This window comes from Amblyomma americanum, chromosome 7, assembly GCF_052857255.1.
Source record: "Amblyomma americanum isolate KBUSLIRL-KWMA chromosome 7, ASM5285725v1, whole genome shotgun sequence".
NCBI classification, from domain to species: domain Eukaryota; kingdom Metazoa; phylum Arthropoda; class Arachnida; order Ixodida; family Ixodidae; genus Amblyomma; species Amblyomma americanum.
In genome coordinates, this window is record NC_135503.1 from 166,500,144 (window position 1) to 166,523,874 (window position 23,731).

Here is a 23,731-nt window from a genome sequence, read left to right on the forward strand (position 1 = left end):
CAGCTGTTAGTTTGTGCTTTCTTGCTTTTTCGAGGAAAGAGTTATGCTGAGCTCTGTGTGTAAGCTGCACTATTACGTTGGGGCAGGTAGAATTGGCGGAAGTCTGAACCCGATGGCAAACTTCAATGCCAGTGCCCTGTAGAGGCATATTGATTACCTGAACCAACTTTCTGTCAGTTCGTGTAGGTTTTCACCGCCTTTTGTGGCACTCCTTTAGTTTCACTGTTTAGGCACCGCGAGTTTCTGCACGAGTCGGGATTCTTGTTCCCTTATTTGTGTACACAGGACTTGGCGTTAACGTTTTTATGCTTTCTCTGAGAGCCGCGTTCCCTGCCTCAACCTTTTTCACAGAATCTTTCATCTCCTTATAGCACTATTGTATGAAAGTCATGCTGGCCTTAATATCTCCAACATCCTTCCTCAGTTCTCACTCGAAACTTTCTTTCAGCTCGTGAAACTCCTGTTTCATCTCATGCTTAAAATTGTGAAGTTCTTTGGCCATTTCTTGCAAATGAAAATACAATAACTCACAGTGGAGCAAAGGAGCCCAAGGGCCCTGCTGTGCCCTTCTGAGTCCTGCAGCGTGGCTCCTCTTGCAAACTCCTCCCAAGCTTAGGACTGTGGCCGAGAGCACCACAACATGGCTTGGAAGTAAATCCCTTGGGCTGTATATTGTTCACAAGGACTCCTCAGCACTTTTTGGAAGACACTGCATGGACATCCCTAGCCACCAATTAATTCTGATGACATAGGGCTTGACAGAATGCCCATAAGCAACAGAGTGATGTACCTGTTGTGTTGTCAGCAAGTGGGTACGAATGGACACTCATGTGCAAGTGTGGGCTCTTGGTATTTGATCTGCTCCCGAGGCAAAAAACAGCCACATCATGCCAACCAAGTGCAATTTTTATGCAGTCAGGGACATTTTTAATTAACGACATGGATGGCGTGCTTACACACTGATCTTGGCAGTTTCAACTGTTCTCTTTGTTTACCCAGTGCAAAGTGCTGGGCAAATTCAGGCACACAGGTTTTTGAGGTCCATTCTCGGCAATGCAATACATATTTGTGCAAGCTTGCTCACATTAGTTTTGTGTGCCAGCAAAATTTCATTAGTGCATGTGCCTGTTCGGCCTATACATTCTTTCCCACATGTCAGTGGCACAGAATATTCCACGAAGGGGTTTGGTTGCTCTAGTCCTGTCTCTTTTATGGAATTCACCAAGTCTTTAATTTGTTCGGGGCTGTGAAATGTTCGGCACATATGGTAGGGCCACCACCCTTTGCTTTACCCAGGCTCGCCTTCTTGCTTAGGATGAGCACTCTGGAATGGTCAGGGACAACAGCCTGGGATCGCTGGCAGTGTTTCGTTGAATGCAGCCACGATGTTTTCACTGGAAATAAACAACACCACACCACAGGGTGACCAAGCTGCTTTTTATTACATTTTCCCTGTTGTTGAGCTGCTCTGGCCAGTGGTCTACTCCATTACCCTGCTGGTGTCGCTCCCAATCTGGCTGTCCTCAACCTTCTTGGAAGCCGGGTAGTACACCCTGAAGCCATAGTCCGTCTTTGCGAAGGGGCCCTGCGCCACAGCATAACCTATTATGCACCAGGAGATGCAGAGGAATCATCCAGTGACGACAGTGGAGCTGCAGAGGCTGTCCATCATTCCAGCAAGCCCTTTACTACTGCATAGCTGCAGGTGTATGTACCCAATCATACTGTAACGTGAAGGCGTCTAACACGAGCAGTGAATACTATATTTACAGAGGGAAAGCACACAGCATGGCGCAGCCGACCAACCGGGGCAGCTGGGCTCAGCACCACCAATGCACGAGTGGAGCATGAGGTCCAGGTCTATGGCCGCAACAATATGACTAATAGATTCCAGCTTTCTTTGTTATCTTATCCCTACCGCTGCAGCCAGACTGATAGACGACGAGGAAGGATTCCACCAACACAAAGACCGTATTTACTCGCATAATTTGCCCACTTAATTTATTTAAATTAGGGATTCAAAAAGAGGGCACGCAAATGACGTGAGATTGCGAGCATGTCCTAAAATGCTACAAAGGTAAAAAATACGATATACACCATGTAGGTGAACCCCCCAACTTGCACCTCTCGCTAGCCAGGACAGAGGAGGCATACGCTTCCCGGCCTGCCCCACATTATGTAGTTAGTTCCCGCGGGATGGCATGACGGCCCAGCTCAAGGCAAAAAATACGCAACGATACAATCGCAAAGCCAGCAGTCAGAGGCAAATGAAGATAACAGTGCTCTCGCATGTGACCTGGCTGACAAGTGGCCAACCAAACAGTTCAGAAGTTTAGCCCTTTCAGCTGTTCATCCGACCGCCAGCGGGAGCGAGCCAGGTAAACGGTGTGCATTTCTGCCCCTTGCCACTCAAACTTTTCGTAGCCGTACACAGCGACGCGGCTGTGCAGATCTTTCCAAGCCAACCTTGCGCACACCCTCTGGTGGTCTGGCACAGCATGGAGCTTAAAATGTGTGATAAGTTCTTTTTTTTTAAGAACCTGGGTGATAAATTAGGGGTGTGCAAATATGGAATTTATCAATGCAAACACCGTAGTCTTTGAATGCGGAATTTGAATGATGTGCTCCAGCAAAACGTGCTTTTTGCCGAGAGGCGACTGCATCCTGGATGACCAACTGAAAGATGCTAGCATGGCTAAGGCCATATCAGGCGACCTCAAGGCTTTCAAAACCGGGGGTGGGAAGTGGGGGAGGGTGTTGTAGCCAGGCCAGCACACAATTTTTTTTTTAAATGTCTTGTTGCATTGCTAGCGCACCACGCGGTAGCGCTGAAGCTTCTTCACAGGTGCGGTCACATGTAAGGAAACACACAAATGGCGAACAGCACATGACAAGCGCGGAATTTTGGCACGCTGGAAGCACGTAAGTATCACGTGGACTGAATCGAGGGCAGCGCGCATTTCTTTCACAGCCTTGCCAAAGCGGCAATTTAGCCACTTTCGATAAATAAATAAACATACAAAAAATGTCCGCGATAATGCAATCGTCATTCTAAACGGCGTTGTAGCTTGGCTGGCTGACTGATGAGCAGCCAATAGCCGCCGCCGCCTCGGGCTGGCAGCGACTCCGAAAATGAAACTACGAGGCCAGACTCTCTATCGGCCTACCGCCGGGGCTTGCCGATCCTCAAAACACCTGGAGTTGCATTCATGTAAGAGGGGCGTCGACAAGCATGTAACATGCAGTCAGGCCTGGGGACGAATATTTGGGTGATCGGTTAGTCGAGCAGTCATAGCGCGACGCGGCACCACTTAGAGAGGCCGTCCAAATTGACCCCTGGGCATCCGAATAAACGAGCTTTCGACGCCAGTCTTACACGGACATTTTGCGGGGCTGTGGCGGCAGTCTGGGTTATGTTGAATTAACCGGGACTGAGCAGTAGGAACAAATTCTTATTAAGCTGGGTCGAATCAACGACGTTTTACTGTTATACGTCAGTGCGCAGGCAGAGGCTCTTTTTCTTTTTTTTTTATGCCTCACCATAATTTATGTCCCTATATGTTATACGTCAGTGGTGCAGGCAGGAGCTTATTGGTTTACATTCTTTCTATGGCAGCTCCACCATACTATATGTACAATGTTCCAGCTACTGCTGCTAATTTCACAGATGGTAGACATATCCCTCTCTTGTGGCAGCGCAAGGCTACCACCAGCAATAATTTTTTAAACAGTATTTCAAATTTTTATCGCAAATAAAATTGATTTTCCGTAAGATTTCAGGCAAGATTTGTAACATCGTAAGACGGGCCAAAATTTGTACATTTTATGGCAAAAATCGGAAGAGTTGGCAGGTATGCTACGGCATGCTGTAGCAAGACAGGAAGGCGCACAATTTTGAGCCACTTCTCTTAGGCACTTTCCCTCATTTGATCTTGTGCATGAAGCAGGCAGGCCTCAAAGGAAAGCAAGCAAGGAGGGAGGGTTTACTGTACTTATTTTGTTTTTCATTTCCTGTGTTCATGCATTCTTTTCAAGTTTTGTTCATCATTATGAATTTTTTACCATCCTGACCTAATATGACTGACGACGGAATCTGTAGCTATGTCCTATGGTCCTTTTGCTGTTGATGACACTTGGTCCGTGCACTGTTTCAGCCGCTTTATCAGTATGTAGGGGTGCACCCCTCTGTCAAACCAGTCATAGGCTTTTTGGGTACACTCCTTGTTTAACACATGATTGCAAAAACCAGCAAGAGATTCAATGCAAACGACGTGCTGTCAGGATGTGAGACCACACTGGGGGTGGTCTACAAAACTGCAGGAGCGCATGCCAAGCTGCCAGGCACCATTGCACCAAGGACACTCGTGGGGCCAACTTGAGCATCAGTTCAGTTTGCAAGGAAGACACAAGTGTGAAGGTGCAGTATACACTCACAGGGTTGAAGAAGATGCATCCAGCATGCTCTACGGTGAAGGCATCGCAGGTGTCCAGGCATGCGACTGCATCCGGCAGCGGGTGCAGCCATAGGGCAAAGTCCCACTCCCAGAAGACTGGAGTGACCGCGAGCGACAGGGGGCTCAGGTGCCCGTTGGCGGCCAGACAGCGCGTGTACTGCACACACGCCGCGAAACACAAGCCATAAGGGACAGACATCGAGGCACAAATACACGTCCCACGATGCCGCACTGGCAAATGATAGACACACACCTGACAAGCTTCATCAGTGCTAATGCCAACTACAAAATGTGACACTGGAATAATTACATATTCTGCCTGGCCCATCGGTGTAGCTGGAACCTCAAGAAACAGGTGCAAACTGACCAAAGGTGGTGGAAAAAAGAGGAAAACATATTGCGGCAAAGATAATGTGGGTCACATTTCTTTGCACTGTTTCCGAATGCAACATGCGGCACAGTGCAACAAGGGGTGGTAAAGACAAAGGACGCCCATTTTATACATCAGAGTCATGTGACAGCCTACCAAAAAAGATGAATTCCAAGGAAAGAAATCTCTCTATAGATGCTGCTACAAGGACACGTTGATGGCATTTCACTTTGTCACGTTGCATGTGGAACAATCCAACGATCTTTGGGTGCTCCCAAGACCTGGACCAGATAAGAGTAACGGTGTTGGCGAACTGCGAAGCCTTGAAATGCAATTGTTCCAAGGCAGGGTCGGTTGAAGCAGACAATGTGATATTCCAAGCATGAACACATACTTGAGAGGGAGGGCAGATTGCACTTGACGCAGAAACACAGGGTAGAGCGATTTTACACATACAAACAATACATGCTATGATGAGGAACGTGCATTTCAAAGGCTATTTCCGTGTGGGTCGTGGAAAGTTTGAGTGCGACCCTTAAACGGATCTTTTTTTATATATATTTCTTTTGGAAAAACAGGGTGTAGCCTGTACACGGGTGCAGCCCTTGTGTGTGTGTTTATACGGTATACGATTCGACTTGGGACTAGACTGTAGACCTGAAAGAATAGCAAAGAGGGATGCACCAGTGCAATCATCGGCAAAGTCAGCATAAAGAGCGTTCAGCTCGCCATATTTCTGAGCTTATATTTTTGGACGCAAACTGTAGGGGCATAAAAAACAAAACCGACACTACTCTTGTCTCTTCCGCTAAACCACACATGATTATAGGCATAGTCATGGCTTGATGCTTCCATTTTGAGTTCCCAAGTTTTTCCACCTGGTTGTCACGTTTACCGTTTCGACCGCAATTTATATCGCGGTGCTGTCCCTCTTCTCGCTGATTCGTGCCTACAGACGTCTGCCCTGGTAATTCCCACGCTGACTCTGTTTGGTGCAATATCCAATGGACTCACAGCTGCTTCTTTTTACCGTCGTCCCGCTTTCCCTTCCCCTGAGGGTGTTCCGCATTTATCTGTCTGGGATGTAAAAAATTCTCCTACTGGACTATTAGTGCTCAACTACAGACCACAAGGTAGCTTAACACAGCCCGTGTTTTTTTACAAGTAATTTACTATTGGAACTTGCCTGGATTGTCCGGAATCGGCGAATAACTGCAGTCGTCAGCGCGCAGAATTTTCGTTGAGGCAAGCAGAGCAGCAGATTTGTCAGTTAAAACGGATGCTTGGGCGAGTTGGTAAGTCATTATTGTGTCTTCCTCGTAGTCCCTGTCAAAGTGCGCGCTGTTCTGTTTAAAATAAAAAAAAGATTTGTCAGGCTGCACCATCTGGGGTACTGCGAGACCTGCCCCAGCTCCAAGCAGGCACATTGGTTGCCTCGATGTTCGCCAGATGGTGTAGCCTCTCAACGCAGCTAGTTCGCTCCCCTCGACAAAAATTCTGCGCAGATGACTGCAGTTTTTCGCCGATTCCAGGCAAGTTCTGATGTTAAATTATTTATCGAAAAGCCCAGACTGTCATAAGCTACACTGTGGTCTTTGATCGAGACCAACTAGGCCAGTAGCTTGGACAGGACAAATTTTTACAACTCGGACAGATAAATACGGAACACCCTGCAGATTGCCGTCTGACTTCCCGACTACAATAAACATTACCGGCGGTGACTTCAATATGTCAGTGGGTGGATGATGAGCCCGTTCTTAGTCATTTATCAGCACTTTCTTCAGCCTTTAGTGGTTTAAGAATCTTTATCAGTTTGTTACTGAGCCTGCTAGGCCCGGTAACAGCCCTTCTGTCTTAGACCTGCTTTTTTCAAACCAGGCATTGCTTGTGTCTGACAACTCTGTCATTCCAGGTATTACTGACCATGCCTGCGTTGTTGCCCATGTTTGAATCTCTCACACAAAATAGGTCTGTATGCAGATGAATGCATCATTTATCACTGCATTAAGTAACCTTCAAGGTGGCGCTCCCGTCGTTGCTTTCGCTTCCCCCCTGAGGGAAACTTCCCTCGTTGCCCAGCCATTGTGACTCTGACCATTGTGATGGTCCTTAGGGTCCACCTGCTGTTGCGTGGACGTTTCAAAGGAGCAGAGCCGAGATGACCGTGACCGAAAAGAACAGAAGCTTTCTTTAATTATGAAAATGAAGTGCAACTGCACGACAGGCGCAGCTTCACGCGAACTTGCAAATGATGATGACATCTTCATTGACAGTTCCCACATCCTGCCCAGCCCAAAATGATACTAGGTAACCTCCAAGGGGTACAGGAGCTGGATGGGACGAATGACTATAGTCCTTGATGGCAACCGTAGGGAGCAAGAGCGCACTTTGCCACCGCACCCATGATGAAGGTTTTCAATTTTCGCAAGGGACCAGAGATGTTTCAGGTGTTGTCTTTCACCAAGAAGCACTACTGTTCCAGGCTTCAACAGGTCGGGTTGCTTCACCTGGTTTGTTGCAGTTTCTGAGCTTGCTCACGTACTCCTTTACTGAGCGTGACCAAAAAACTTGCAGCTGGTCTTCCTGTTCTTGCCAAAGCCTTATCAGTTTGTCTGAAGAAGAATTCGGTGGATATGACGTTGTGGAGAACCTGTTCCCCCCCCCCCCATTTCGACGTGGCCCATCTTCACCATCGTGCGTCAGGACAGCACCGGCTGGGCGAGGAGGGAAGTAGCTCTCTCAGGGGGAAGGTGAAAGCAGCGACGGGAGCGCCACCTTGAAGGTTACGCGAAATTCCACGGAGCCGGCAGTGCTTCTTCGGGTCTGGTCAGCATCACGAACTGTTGCAGCCGCACGCTCTTGTCACCTTCAGCGGCAGGAGCATTGAGATCCGTCATGCCTTGCCTCTGGACTTTTGGTTCCAGGCAGCGAAGTGAGCGCAGCAAACGTGCGCTCTTGGCACCTTCCCCACCAAATGCTCGGGAATGGCATTGCCCTGGCGCACATGGGAAAACCCGGCCGCCATTGTCGGCGCATACAAATGTTCGCCGCTGATACCTCCGAAGTCACACCCCTGCCCCAGCCGGTAAGTCAGAAGTCTTATGCTTTGTTGTCTCTTCCCTTTGTTCCCTTGAGCACAACCCCCCCCCCCCCCCCCCCCCCCCCCCTCCGCGGTTAGCGAGCGGAAACGCTGCATCTGCATAGTGGGAGTGCGGGAGCGGAAGGCTGTCCCCTCCATATTTCCACAATGGCGCACAACGTGGGGCAAGCTCTTGGGACGAGGGACGACACTGTTCGGTTCGTGGAATGCCCGCCCAGACTTTAATAGCGTTAGGCCTGACCCGAATTCTGAGCTGCTAGCAAGGCTAAGATGCTCTCTTGATAGCGAGATTTTTTCATTTCATTTAATTTCGTATTTCCTTAAAGACCCCCTGTAGGGGGTTTTACATAAGGGGTGGGGTTAACATGAGGAAGGAAAACATTTTTTCATGATGACAGTTTGGATGCAATTTTTTCTAGGAAGGTTGATGAACAGGTGATGGCTGCAATTTCATGGGGAAGGTCGTTCCAGTCGCTTGCTGTTCGGAGGAAAAATGACTTGGAAAATGTAGTAGTACGGGCATGCTGGCGTAAAACTTTCAGCGGATGACCAATGCGGTGAGACGTGCGTGATGGTGGTGTGCAGATGTATGGCTACTCTTTGAGCTGGGAAATATAAAATTTGTGAAATAGGCACAGGCTAGAAATATGGCGACGGAGGGAAAGACTGTATGTATAATTGGGACTGTAGCTTGAGAGATGAAACACTAATATAGGATGAGTATGAGCGGTGATTAAAACGGACGGCTCTGTTTTGCACGGCTTCTAATGAATCAATGAGGTAAGCTTGCTGTGGATTCCAGATGGCAGATGCGTACTCAAGTTTTGACCTGATTAATGATTTGTAAGCAAGTAGCTTTACATTTTGAGGGGCGTCGTGGAGATGACGTTTAAGAAAGCCTAGTTTTTTATTTGCAGATGATATTAGCTTTGTTACATGCTCGCGCCATGACAAGTCATTACTGATAGTGATGCCGAGGTAAGTATAGGACGGGACAAGTTCGACAGGAGAATAAGAAATCTTATAAGTAAATAAATGCGGGTTGTGACGATGATGGAAAGACATGAGCTTGCACTTATTGGGATTAAGTATCATCAACCAGTGATTGCACCATGATTGAATGCGGTTAAGATTGTCCTGGAGGGATTCTTGATCAGCGGTATTAATAATTGGGGCATAAATAACACAATCGTCGGCGAACAGACGGACATGACATGATAAATTTTGTGGCAGATCGTTAATATAAATTAAGAATAGGAGGGGGCCAAGGACAGTTCCCTGAGGAACGCCCGATGTTACCGGTAGACGGTTAGAGGAGTAGATGTTAATAGTAACAGACTGTGAACGATGTGTGAGAAATTCTTTTAACCATGCAATAATTTCTTGATGCAAGTTTAGTCTGGAAAGTTTTAAGAGTAGACGTTGATGAGGTACCTTATCGAATGCTTTGACAAAGTCTAAAAAGATGGCGTCAGTTTGTAAGTTAGCATCAAGGTTGGAATGAAGATCGTGAAGAAAGATGGCAAGCTGTGTTTCGCACGATAAGCCTTTTCTAAATCCATGTTGGGATGGAGTGAAAAAATTTATAGTCTAGATGCTGCATTATCGGAGGGTAGATGACGTGCTCCATGAGTTTACAAGGGATGTTAGTCAGGGAAATGGGGCGATAGTTGAGTGGAGAGTCTCTGTTACATACTTTGAAAACAGGAACGACCTTCCCCATCTTCCAGTCTTCCGGGATGATACCTGTGGCGAGTGACTGAGAGAACAATAAGCACAAAAACTTGGATGAAATGTCCTTGGTGTTTTTGAGAAACTGTGTTAATTTCGTCGATTCTGGCTAACAATGAAATTTTTAATTTGTCGATTGTGCACGAAATTCCATTTGGATTAAAAATGATGGCTGGCATTGCCAGTTCAGTAATAGAAGGTAGTGAAAGGAATGGATCTTCAGGTTCTTTCGTGAATACTGATGAAAAGACAGCATTAGATATATCAGCACACTGAGCATCACTAACACAGTATCCGTTATCATTAGTAAGGGTGATGTCGTGCGATTGCTGGGGATTTATCACATTCCAAAATTTTCTCGGGTCACTTGTTGTCATTTTGGGTAAGTCGTCGTGAAGAAAGAAACGTTTTGCGCTTTTCACTGCTGCCAAGTACGCATCTTCAGCGCTGTAGTATTTTTCCCATGCAGAAGAGCTGGGTCTAAGTTTCGCTGCACGGTACAGCCGCTGCTTTTTATTTTTTAGTCTTTTGAGTGTTTTGTTGAACCAAGGATTCTGGGAATCAGTGTTGATAGTGCACTTTGGAATATATCTGCTCGTTAGATCACTAATTTTGCGTTTGAAGATTGACCAGTTTTCATCGACTGCACGCTGATATGGAAGTGAAGTTCAAAAGTGGATAAGAGGGAGTTTAATTCATTATTTATTGCTACGTAGTCAGCCTTATCGTAAAGCTTTATTGTTTTTTTGGACATTTTCCTTTCGATGGGAGTAATGTTAAATGAGGCGTGAGTAACTTTGTGGTCACTGATTTCTCTCAGGTAAGTAATAGAAGCTAAGGTCTCAGGATGACTAGTTAGAATGAGATCAAGAATGTTTTGTGAAATCTCTGTGATGCGTGTTGGCTCAGTTATTAGCTGTGAAAGATTAAAACTGAGACATACGTCCACAAATTCTCGAAGCTCTTGAGAAACGGTAACGCGAGGTTGGTGCCAGTTTATATATGGGTAGTTAAAGTCACCGAAAAGAATAATTCGTGCGCATGGATACCTAGTTGTTAATTGTAGCAAAACACAATGTTAAACTCACGGGGATAGTCGGGGCTATTATGTGGCGGTCGATAGCAGACCCCAATAAGTGTTGTTATTGGCGTAGTGCGGCAAATGAGCCACATAATTTCAAGGTGAGATGTGATGATGACAAGCGAGAATGGTAGTTCTCAATTAACGGCGACTAAAACATCCCCCTCGAGAACCCTCGCGGTCGTTTTGAAAGAGGCGAAAATTTGGCAAATAATTGCAGAACTTCAGAATCGCTGATGTTTTCGTTGAGCCATGTTTCTGTTAGTACAAGTATGTTGCTTCTGGACGACGATACAAGGTCTCGTTTGGGAAGGAAGCTGCGTATATTTGTGAAAATGACAGAAAGGGAAAGGTTGGTTCGGGAGTTGGTTCTAGGATGACAAGCTGGTAGAGGGCATTGTGGAGACCGGCGCTGCAAAGATATCTGCAATGCGATTTCCTTCACTGTGTTTGTCGTTTCGTCGAAGAAGTAGCACTTGAGGCCGATATGAAGCGCCTTATAGCGGAGCGAGAATTAATCAGCTGTTTGTTTTGCAAATGCAACCAAGTGCTTTCAAATATTTTGGACGTGGCGGGAATAATCTTCGCCGACACTGAAGTTCGTTCCTTTAAATTTGGGCCCTTTAGATAGAACAGTTGCTTTGGTCTAGGATGGTATTGATGAATTTAACAATTTCCAGGTGTTCTAAGCAATGATCAGCGATAATCTTTTGACATATGTTTCACGGGGGGATGAATCAGGCACACCGTAGGAAATTAGACTGTTCCTGTGGGAGCGGTTTTCAGAATCGTCAAGACGAAGCTGTAGGTCTTGAACCAAAAGAGCTGTCTGTCTAGCTGTTGACTGAATGATTTCAATTGCCACGCCAGTGAAACCTGTTAGTATTGTGTACGACTTCTATTGCCTGAGTGCTTGTTCTATGTTCTCTTTTTGTGTTTGCAAAATGTGTTTTTAAAATTTAGCATGACTAAACTGTTATTTCAGATCTTACTTTTCATTGCACCTGTGTTCCGCTATGTAATTGCTATCTGCCATATATTTATCCTACTTCAAATATGCAATTAATTACAGGAGGTCCCCCTGACAGTTTTCACTTTGGGACCTCCTTCTGCAATAATCAATTTATGTACATCTTACCTATGCATCTTTTTCAATAAACTTTCAAACTTTCAAACGTCGGATTTAACTGTAGACAGAGTCTGGAAATGGTTCTTCGAGTTCAGTGAGGCGGGTATTGAAATCGGATATCGTTCTGTCGATTGAGAGCATACGTCCTTTTATATCTTGCACGTCAGAGGTTAGTGCTGCCTGGCCATCAGAAAGCTTTTTCAATTCAGCCAGGACGACATCCAATTTGTCAGGTCCAGGGTTAGTTTCAATATCACCAGCAAGGAGTAATAAGGACCGTACACTATGACAACATTCGACACAAATAGCGGTCAAACACTTCGGGCTCGGCAGCTGTATCAGAAAATACAGTAGAACCCCGCTGTTGCATCCCTCACTGCTGCGTTTTCCCGGCTGCTACGTCGTTTTCATCCGGTCCCGGCATAGCTTCCATAGGATCCAATGTATAAGGAACCCCGCTGTTACGTAGTAGCTGTGAAAACGTTCCCGCATGATACGTCGCAACTTAGCACCCCGAACACGCCTGGGCTGAAGTAGGCAACGCATTCCAACCGCCATTTTGACTTTTGCCGAGTTTTGGCTGGGCATGGCTATGGAACTGGCTGCAAGAAGCCGCACGCCAGTTCGAGAGGCCGCCACTAGGTGGCCGTTCGTGAAAAATGCTCTCGCTTTTACGGTCACCTCATGGTTGTTGGACGGGTCGACCCCTCTTCTATCGCGCTATCATCATTGCGAATTAAGCCCCGTGAACGTCGAACTTGTACTTAGATGGTGTCGCGCAAGTGGAAGGAGCTTTCTCTTGAGGAAAAGTTGGACGCATTAAACGCAGTCGACAGGCAGCCAGCGCGGAAGAGAGTTGACATTGCCAAGGACCTTGGTCTCCCACCCTCGACGCTTAACAGCATCATCTCGAAGCGCGCCGAGACAGAGGGGAAGGCCGCGCTCTTTGGCCCGAAAGCAAAGCAGGCTCGTGGCAGAAACGGCAAGCCACCAATCTGGACTTTAAAAATTTTAGGTCCTAAGCGCACTCTGTGGAAATAAATTGTCTATAGTTGAAACTGCACTTTTTTCATTCATTTTCGGAGCTTTCCTCACTGTTGCGTTTTCCCGGCTCTTACGTTTTTTCCCCCCGGTCCAGTGAAAAACGTATGAACGGGGTTCCACTGTAATTACTGGATTCTTTAGCAAATAGACTGACCGGTTCACTAGCCTGCATGATGATGAAAGCCAAATTCGATAACTGTGCTGTGGCACAGCTGCCGAGCCCACAGATCGTGCGAGGTGATTGCCAGTCCTTTATAGGTGGCTCGCCGATTGAAGTTGTTGCCGATGGTGTTTCCCAGTTGAAGTCGAGGGTCCAGTTTTTCACGTGCGGTAAATGGGCAGAATCTGTGATGGTGCTGATGAAGCGGTGGCTGTCTTCGACAGCGCTCCAAGAAAACTCAGCTGGGGACCGGGAGGTGTCCAGGAGGGTCCGGGAGGCGTCGAAGAACACGGTAAGCAGAAGGCAAGCGGAGGCATGAAGGGCACCTGCATGATGAAGAAAGCCAGATTCGTTAACTGTGCCGTGGCACAGCTGCCGAGCCCACAGATCGTGCACGGTGATTGCCGGTCCTTTATAGGTGGCTCGCCGATTGAAGTTGCTGCCGATGGTGTTTCCAGTCGAAGCCGAGGGTCCAGTTTTTGCTGCGACACCGCGAGAAGCGGTGGGCGCCGTTCGCAGTAGGGTCACCTTGGTAGAAACGTATCTCCTCGTGGCGTTGTCTTTGGCCCTTAGTTGGCACCGGTAAGTGTCAGAGCGAGTAGGCCTAAGGCTCTTCGGAAGCTGCCTGCCGCTTTTGGGATGAAACAGTCGTACCGTGGCACAGGCACGAGACGCCTCGCTCAACTACTGAAAGCTGACTTCTTCAAACGAACTTGGTATTTTTTTTGGCTGCGAAGCAGATTGATAACTTCACGGAACCAGAGAAGCTATGCAGTTCAAGTGAGCTTAACACCACCATGCCGTAAAGCGAACCGCGAATGTGCTTCGACCAAAGGGAGCCAGCTGCGTTCAAATGAACTGAGCTTTTGAGCGGTGCCGAATAGAATTGTTTGGCACTCGCATTGATCCGCACTTTACCAGATGGTCAGTTTGCGCGGTCTCCATTGCGTTTGATTCAAACTTTTGGATATCATAGGAGTGATATACAGAGCTCGAGAAAAGCCGCCCCGGCCTGCTGTCCATTGTATGGATTCCTGCCTGCTGCCTTGCGGCCGTGAGTCATCGTAAGCTGCGGAGTCTCCGGTGAGCAGTTTGTAGCGGCTACGAGATGGGGGGGGGCAGCCCCCCTACCTTCCAACAAAGGCGCGTCAGCGCGAACAACACCCTCCTGGCACGCTAATTTTGGGTGCCTGCCACAGGACAAGGACGGGTGCCTGGTGACCTTGCTGCTCATCGGATGATCGTGCCACCCCACCTGTACGAGCTGTCTTGCAGTCATCACCGCAACGCTCATGGACACTTCGTTGATTGCATCCACGGATGAGTCCTACCGTAGGCCAACATATAATGAGGGAGGGATGTGGAGAACCTGTTCCACCTTCTCCAATTCGACGCGGCCCATCTTCACCATCGTGCTTCAGGACAGCGCCGGCTGGGCGAGGAGGGAAGTCTCCCTCAGGGGGAAGCAAAAGCAGCGACAGGAGCGCCACATCGAAGGCTACGCGAAATTCCGCGGAGCCGGCGAGGGCCTTTCGGGTCCGGCCAGCGTCAAGAGCTGTTGCAGCCACATGCTCTCGTCCCCTTCCGCGGCAGGTGCACGGAGATCCGTCGTGCCTTGCCGCTGGACTTCTGGTTCCAGGCAGCGAACTGAGCGCAGCAAACGTACGCTGTCGGTACCTTCCCCAGCAAATGCTCGGGGATGGCTTTGCCCCAAAAATTCGGCGCGCACGGGAAAACCTGGCCGCCATTATCAGCGCATACAAATGTTTGCCGCAGAGTTGGAAGCCCTTCTTACACAGCCTTCTAATTCCGAGGAATGCCTCGCTGATGTTCTGTAGCTAGCCGCCCGCTCTGTGTATTATTTGGAAGTGTAACAAATAGCATATGAGTATTCATGCTTTGTCGTTCCTCCCTTTTGTTCCCTCGAGCATGACCCCCCCCCCACGGTTAGCGGGCGGAAACGCTGCATCCGCGGAGTGGGAGTTGGGGGGCGGAAGGCTGTCCCCTCCATACTTCCACAACGTAGATATGAATTCTCTGTTGTCATATCTTCAACAAGTTCCAAATGTGCAGCACCATTAGGAACATAACCAGAACGGTTAAGGAATTACAAGACAGGAGTGCTGACTCAGAAAACAGAAGCCGCAGAAATAACCTACTTTTTATTGCATCGACCAAGATTACTCATCTGAAACAAGAAATATTCCTATACGGCTTTGGGAGTATGCGAAGGTTATTAAAGAGGATGAAAAAACTCAAGTCAAATTAAGCATTGATGAAGTGGTTGTTAACGGCAAGACGTTTAGGTGGGACCAAGAAAAGGAAGTCGTTGAAACTGTGAAAAATAAATGACCTAAACATAGAAAAAAAGGGCACGAAAATTTTGATCTGGCTACAGTAACAGTGAATTGCAGAAGCGTCGTTAATAAAGTTGACGACCTTGCTGCTCTTATTGACTCTGTGAAGGTCGATATAGGTAGTCTTTGGGACTGAATAGTGGCTAGACCCTTCCATTAGCGATAGTGAAGTGTTTCCCGGTGACTTCATTGCATATTGGAAAGACAGACCGCGTGTGGGTGGTGGCGTCTTTCTTATAGTTCACCGCTCTTTAAACTCATGTGAACTAGACATAGGTCAAAAGATATAGGTTATGACGCTGTGGAATCAGTATGGTGCAAAATTACCTTGCCAGACAGTTCTTCATTTGAAGCCGGTGCCTTTTATCAGCCACCAAACTCAACCACCGACACAATTCAGATTTTACATGATATTGTTTCCGAGACCTCTTTTCATATTTTTTACTGCTTACTGCCAGGTGACTAACTTGCCTGACCTAAAGTGCTGCGACGGCACTTGTGAATACACAGCTGATGGAAGCTTAAACTTGGAGATGAAAAGTATTACTGATTCTCTTGGACTAACGCAGTATGTCGTTGATCCAAATGGTAAAACAAACATATTAGATTTGACTTTTTGTAACTCGCCAAAATTTGTGATTTCTGTACGTGTCATTCCGGGAATAAGCGACCATCATGCTGTCGTTGCAAGTATTAAAGCAAGTAGCAGGCAAAGGAAAAAAGAAACCAGAAAGGTGTACATATATGAGCGAGGGGATTATGCCAGCATATCAAAGAAACTTTTTGATCATCTGCCAGTTATTTAATGCTTTTCTGATGATTGTGACGTTCAGGAATTGTGGAATAACTTTTAAGAAAAACTCAAGGAGCTTATTAATACCTACATTCCTAGCATCGAGCACAGTAAACTTAAAAAGCATAACCGTGGATGACAATGCGTATCTTAAGAATACTTCGTAAAAGAAGGCATATATTTTTAAAATACCAGAGAAATAAGAGTAATTGTCACATTGATAATGTGCATGCTATAACCTGCGAATACAAGCAAAATACAAAGGAAGCTAAGGGGCACTATTTTGAAAAACTCGGCAGTAAAACAGAAACGAATGCTAAGGCGTTCTGGCAGCATATGAACGGCTGTGGAGCAGAGCCAGCTGGCATCACCGAAATTGTCTCTAATAATGAGCCATTATTAGACGACACTGAAAAGGCTACTTGTATATATAACTACTTTTGTTCAGTATATTTACCAATTACCAAAACAAAGCTATAGTCCATTATCATACGTAGGCACAGTCCCGACTATGAATTCAGTAGAGCTAAATGTGAATGGAATCAGAGCATTACTAATTAAAATTAGTGATGGTAAGGCAGTTGGACCTGAGGGAATTTCCCCTAGAACTCTAAAGAGATGTGCTGAACCGATTTCGCTTTATCTCTATGTAATCTACACCAAGTCTCTCTCTTCTGGTACCCTTCCAGACGATTGGAAATGTGCACATGTTGTTCCCATTTATAAAGGTGGGTCAAAAGAGGTTGTAGTTAACTATAGACAAATTTCGCTTGCATCCATACCGTGTAAAATTTTGGAACGCATTCTATGCAAAGAGATAATGACACACTTATTAACAAACAATTTGCTGGCTTCACAACAACATGGTTTCTGTAAGGGTTTACCTTGCACAACACAACTGATTGAATTTTATCCTGACCTCGCATCTGATATGGACAGCGGCAGACAAATAGATTTGCCCTTTCCGGGACTTTCACAAAGCGTTTGATACCGTTTCCACTCTGCTTTTAAGTAAACTTGTCGCACTAAATATCGACCGTACAGTTCTTGCCTGAATTGAAAACTATCTATCGTCTCGCTTACAGTGCGTGTTATTGAATGGTAAGCAATTATTTTTGTAGACGTTACATCGGCTATGCCACAGGGCTCAGTTCTCGGTCCACTTTTGTTTTTCGTTTACATAAATGACATCTGTTCAGGGATCGGTTCTAATATACGGTTGTTTGCCAATGATTGTGTTTTATAAAGAAGAATTAGAAATGAATGTGATGTTGCCCAGTTACAAAATGATTTATCACGTGTTCTTGAATGGTGCTCGAGATGGAAAATGAAGTTAAACATCAAAAAGTGTGTTCACGTTACCTTCACACATAAAGAAACAAAGTTAACATCTCAGTGCACAATCAACAATACACTCACGCAAAAATCACAGTATAAATATCTGGGTGTGACATTCTCGGCCAATTGTTCATTGAATACTCATATTGACATCGTCGTCGTGAAGGCTGCAAGACCCTAACCTTTTTAAAACGAAATCTGGGTCACGCGCCACCACACCTAAAATCAACTGCTTTTGTCGCATACGTTTGACCCATGCTCCGATACAATCAACAACGATACACTGACGCAAAAATCACAGTATAAATATTTGGGTGTGACATTCTCGGCCGATTGTTCTTGGAATACTCATATCGACATGGTGGTCGTGAAGGCTGCAAGACCCTAACCTTTTTAAAACGAAATCTGGGTCACGCGCCACGTCACCTAAAATCAACTACTTTTGTTGCATACGTTTGACCCATGCTCCAATACAATCAACAACAATACACTGACGCAAAAATCACAGTATAAATATTTGGGTGTGACATTCTCAGCCGACTGTTCTTCGAATACTCATACTGACATGGTGGTCGTGAAGGCTGCAAGACCCTAACCTTTTTAAAATGAAATCTGGGTCACGCGCCACCTCACCTAAAATCAACTACTTTTGTTGCATACGTTTGACCCAAGCTCCAATACAATCAACAACAATACACTGACGCAAAAATCACAGTATAAATATTTGGGTGTGCCATTCTCGGCCGATTGTTCTTGGAATACTCATATTGACATGGTGGTCGTGAAGGCTGCAAGACGCTAACCTTTTTAAAACGAAATCTGGGTCACGCGCCACCTCACCTAAAATCAACTACTTTTGTCGCATACGTTTGACCCATTCACCGATAGAATCTACAACAATACACTGATGTAAACATCACAGTATAAATATTTGGGTGTGACATTCTTGGCCGATTGTTCTTGGAATACTCATATTGACATGGTGGTCGTGAAGGCTGCAAGACCCTAACATTTTTAAAACAAAATCTGGGTCATGCGCCACGTCAACTAAAATCAACTACTTTTGTTGCAAACGTTTGACGCATGCTCCAATACAATCAACAACAATACACTGACGCAAAAATCACAGTGTAAATATTTGGGTGAGTCATCCTCGGCCGATTGTTCTTGGAATACTCATATTGACATCGTGGTCGTGAAGGCTGCAAGACCCTAACCTTTTTAAAACGAAATCTGGGTCACGCGCCACCTCACCTAAAATCAACTACTTTTGTCGCATACGTTTCACCCATTCACCGATAGATTCTACAACAATACACTGACGCAAACATCACAGTATAAATATTTGGGTGTGACATTCTTGGCCGATTGTTCTTGGAATACTCATATTGACATGGTGGTCGTGAAGGCTGCAAGACCCTAACATTTTTAAAACGAAATCTGGGTCATGCGCCACGTCAACTAAAATCAACTACTTTTGTTGCAAACGTTTGACCCATGCTCCAATACAATCAACAACGATACACTGACGCAAAAATCACAGTGTAAATATTTGGGTGAGTCATTCTCGGCCGATTGTTCTTGGAATACTCATATTGACATCGTGGTCGTGAAGGCTGCAAGACCCGAACCTTTTTAAAACGAAATCTGGGTCACGCGCCACCTCACCTAAAATCAACTACTTTTGTCGCATACGTTTGACCCATGCTCCGATACAATCAACAACAATACACTGACGCAAAAATCACAGTATAAATATTTGGGTGTGTCATTCTCGGCCGATTGCTCTTGGAATACTCATATTGACACGGTGGTCGTGAAGGCTGCAAGACGCTAACCTTTTTAAAACGAAATCTAGCTCACGCGCCACCTCACCTAAAATCAACTACTTTTGTCGCATACGTTTGACCCATGCTCCAATACAGTAAAACCTCGATAATTCGGATCTCACGGGAGTAAAAAAATTGTCCGAATTATCCAAATGTCGAATTATCGAATGAACAACAAAAATGGCACATTTACAATTATTTTAATGCATGCCTTCACTTTGAGAAGAAGTCGGTGATGGTCGTTTGTTTTTTCGCGGATAGCTGGGCGGAAAGGACTAGCTTCCGTACGTGCGACAATCCGTCCAGTGCGAGTGTGTTGCATGGAGCACCATAACAAAACTCCTCTAAAACAGCGAGAGCATCCGCGGCTTCTTTTGCAGTACGAAGCACTGGGAGTACATCGTACGGGTCGTCTTCATCAGAAGCCTCACCTGCCACACCGAGAGCATCGCTGATTATCTCGTCATCGCTCAACTGGCCGGCGACGACAACGCCGTCGTCGATGGAAACATAGTCAGCGAGCGGAACTTCGGTGGGGAGCAGGCCAACGAATGCCCCGTCGTCGTCCTTTCTGGCGTTGCAGACTCCAGGCTCTGGGATGTGTGGGTTTGAATGGGGAGGATAAGTACGTTCTCCCCACTCAATCGCGGCTGACACGGTTCAAAGCCGCCCGAACCCCACCCCGTGATCGCGTACGCTACCGAGCGCTCGCCGACCACGGCGGGCCTTGCTATGAGGGAACAAAGGAACGACACATTGGCAGACACAAACAGGCATTTATTGCTACAGAAACAATAACGCCAGCTAGCAACAAGGTACGCTAATGAATCGAGGACGTCCGACTCACCAGCAAGGTTCCGAGCGAATGTTCGCCCGCGTTAGGCAAAGGGATATATCCTCCGAAGGCCGGACGGGACGAGTACGGGAGCCTGTCTCCCCGTCGCTTCCTCGCCCCGCCGGCGAAGAGCGGAGTCGCGAGCGACGCGTCCGCTCAGGCCGACCATCCCTGCCGAAACCCCCCTCTCCCGCGCGCGGGCTTTGGCAGTCTCCGCGCGCGCGCAGCAATGCTGGCGCCCTCTTTTACCAGTTAATGTAACTCACAAGGGATTGCGCTCAGCCTCGAGGTGAGACCGCCGCTGCACGGTGCCTCGCGGGAAAGCAAACTCAGGGGGCTGCAGGGCAGGTCCCCACAGATGTCTCGGGCCACACAAATCCACTGTGCTTAAAACAGTTCGACACCACTTCTGGCAGCGTGTTCGCCCAAACGTGCGCCAAAATATGTATCGCACTCAGAAGCGTGATGTCGTACTGCTGCTTCCGCTCCATGCAGAGAAGCATTCGTTCCAGCACTTGTTTGCGGTACCTTTTCTTAACGTACTGGGTCACTCCCTAGTCCATCGGTTGAAGAGCAGCGGTAGTGTTGGGAGGTAGGAACACTAGCCGGATCGCCTTCAAATTTGCAACGTTGCAGTGTGCGGTGCAATTGTCCACGATCAAAAGCACCTTGCGTTCCTTGGCACTGAAGCGTCGATCTAGCTCCTGCAACCAGGAACGAAATACCTCCGATGTCATCCATGCCTTCCGGTTTGCACGGTACTCGACGGGAAGTCGCTTGATGTAGTTAAAACATCTCGGTTTCAGAGCCTTCCCGATGACGAGAATTGGAAGGCGCTCCGTGCCCGTCATGTTTGCTGCCAACAGCACTGTCACCCGCTCCTTACTCCTTTTACCGTCAGTGCACGGGTCCCCCTTGAAAGCTACTGTTTTATCTGGCAGCGCTTTGAAGAAGAGTGCCGTTTCGTCTGCATTAAAGACGTCATTGGGGTCGTAGGCTGCCACGTGCTCTTTAAGGTGGACGTTTTGCCAATCTTTCACGACTTCTTCATCCACCTCACCCCTCTCCCCGCACACGGTCTTAAAAACAAGTCCATGCCGGTCTTTAAAACGGGCAAACCAACCCTCTGACGTCTTGAATGCATCAATATTCATTCGGAGGGCATAGGTTTCCGCTTGCGCGCAGATGAGTGGTCCACTAAATGGCAGCTTCGAATCACGGGCAGCGGCAATCCACCGCAACAATGCTTCCTCCAGGGCTGGGTGGGCTGCAGTTCGTAGACGCTTCCGACTAGCATGAAATTTCTCGCCCTCAAAGGCTTCCACTATTTGAGCCTCATTCTTGACGTATGTCGATAGCGTGCTTCTTTTCACGTTGAACTGGCGCATAACTTCTCTGGAAGTGCCGTCTTTCAGAGCCTTGAGGATCTTCACTTTTGTTGATAAGTCCTTGGCCGCATACTTCGCGCGCTTTGCCAATACTGCCATCGTAATAAAGAGCACCACGACCACACGCACAGACACAACACACCAAAGAAAACACAAAATGGCCGCTCTGATCGTTCTCGTCCGTCGTCAACTGAGAAGTGACTGCAGCAGCGATGCATTTCCGGAATGGAGAGTGGTGTCAGCCGTTTCCAGTGATGGCAATGATCATTGGACGATGATGATGATGACATGAACGTATAGCAGCGCCACCTTTGTATGCTGGCTTGGCTTGGATTGGAATGGATACCAGCGCCGTTCTTGGCCTGCCTCCAGTCCGAATTAACCGGTGCGCGCGCAATTTTGCGCCGAATTAACGAAAGTTTGCTGCCATAGGGCTATGTACATTTTTGAAGGGAGGGAGTGGGGATGCCGAATTATCCGGGGCCGAATTAACGAGGTTTTACTGTACAATCAACAACAATACACTGGCGCCAAAAATCACAGTATAAATATTTGGGTGTGACATTCTTGGCCGATTGTTCTTGGAATACTAGTATTGACACGGTGGTTGCTGTCGAGGATCGGTAGCGCGTCCCTCGCATGCAGATTCGAACAAGAGAACAAAGAGATCAAACAAAATAAAAGGAAGCCGTATTTATAATTTAAAGGAAAAGAGCCAATAAGAAAGGAAAACGCGAAGAAAAACACACACTCAACACCCGTACAGAATAAAGGAAAGAGTTCACCAGGTACTGAGTGCCCCAGGTGAAGCGGGGATGCCTTCAGACAGAGCGGATGCAGGTGGATGTAGTGTGACGCGTCGCTAGCGCCGAAGAAAGCGGCGGAAGGGAGCCAGGTGGTGGTAGGAGCGGAAAGGACTGCACGAAGTCGCCGGTGGTCTCCCGTCAACAGCCCGATGAACTTGGCAGCAGCAGGTGAAGAGTAGCCAGGACCCGTCGATGGCGTCCCGAAACGCTGGAGGCTTTATGCAGGCTATCCAAGGGTGCCTTTCGGCAGCACTGACCCTCAGTTCCCCGGTTGCCACCTCCACGCTGGCAAGGAATGCAGGAGGCTTTTGTCGGTGATCCAAGGGAGATCCAAGGCAGCATGGACCCAACGTCCGACGGCTGCCACCTCCACGCTTGAATCAACCGACCTCCGCTGCACTGTCTCCCTTCACACCTCTGTTTTCTGACACATCAGCTCTCCGCTCCTCGTGCTCGCCATGCTCTTTGTCGCCGTCGCCTCGCACACACCATTCGCACGCGCACATGCGCAACACTGGGCTGGCATGCGCAGCATTCGACTGTCGACGCACCACTGTCGGTGCACGTACCGCGCTCAAAAATCCCGAGAATTTGTTGCGCACCTCACATATGGCCCCCTTCGGGAAAGAAAAAACTGCCATCGGTGCACACAACACGAATGTTCATGTGGGAAGCAGACAAACGCCGTTGATGCACGAACACTAATGTTCACGTGACAAACGGACAAGTCAGTGCCGCCGAAGTCACCGAAGGCACTTTACACAGTGATGCGTGGGGGCACATAGAAACGCACACCGAGGAAATGTGGGGTCAAACATTACACATCTGGCAAAATGGAAAATAAAAACTGTACAAAACATTAGGCACAAGCTTTAAACCCGTCTGCATAATAAAGGTGAAAATTTACACATTGAACAACACATACCCAGAAAACGAAGAAAAATAAACAACTCCTAGGCTACATTTGCACAGGCAACCAATGCGAATACACCAGATAGCAGCACTGAACATTGGGCATTACCCTTTGGCAATTTACAAACGACTCATGCAAATGGTGCCTATGTTTTCGGAGCCCCTGATGTACTCTACTCTATACTCTTGTAATGTTAAGCTCCAACGCAGTACCCTGCTGTTCAAGTGCTCTGCCTATGTTAAATATTGCAATGGTTGGTGGTCAGTTTGAATGATGAACGTCCCGTACAAGAAGGTGTGGCATTTCTCAACAGCCCAGACTATCGCCTAACACTCACTTCAATCACTGAGTAGCGAGATTCGCGAGGTAACAACTGTCGACTCGCATATGATACCGGGTGGAG

The 23,731-nt window shown here is 47.2% G+C and overlaps 1 protein-coding gene across 4 annotated transcripts in view; it reads right to left on the reverse strand.

Moving 5' to 3' along the window:
* Positions 1-1,423: 1,423 nt before the first annotated feature.
* PolE2 (DNA polymerase epsilon subunit 2) overlaps positions 1,424-23,731 on the reverse strand; it is a 174,976-nt gene continuing 152,668 nt past the window's right edge. For all 4 annotated transcript variants that reach the window (XM_077629628.1, XM_077629631.1, XM_077629630.1 and 1 more), the window contains 2 exons: positions 4,435-4,611; positions 1,424-1,585 (listed from right to left, as the gene is read on the reverse strand). In XM_077629628.1, coding sequence (XP_077485754.1) covers positions 1,481-1,585; positions 4,435-4,611 — 282 coding nt within the window. In that variant the 3' untranslated portion in view covers positions 1,424-1,480. The remainder of the gene's footprint in view (positions 1,586-4,434; positions 4,612-23,731) is intronic.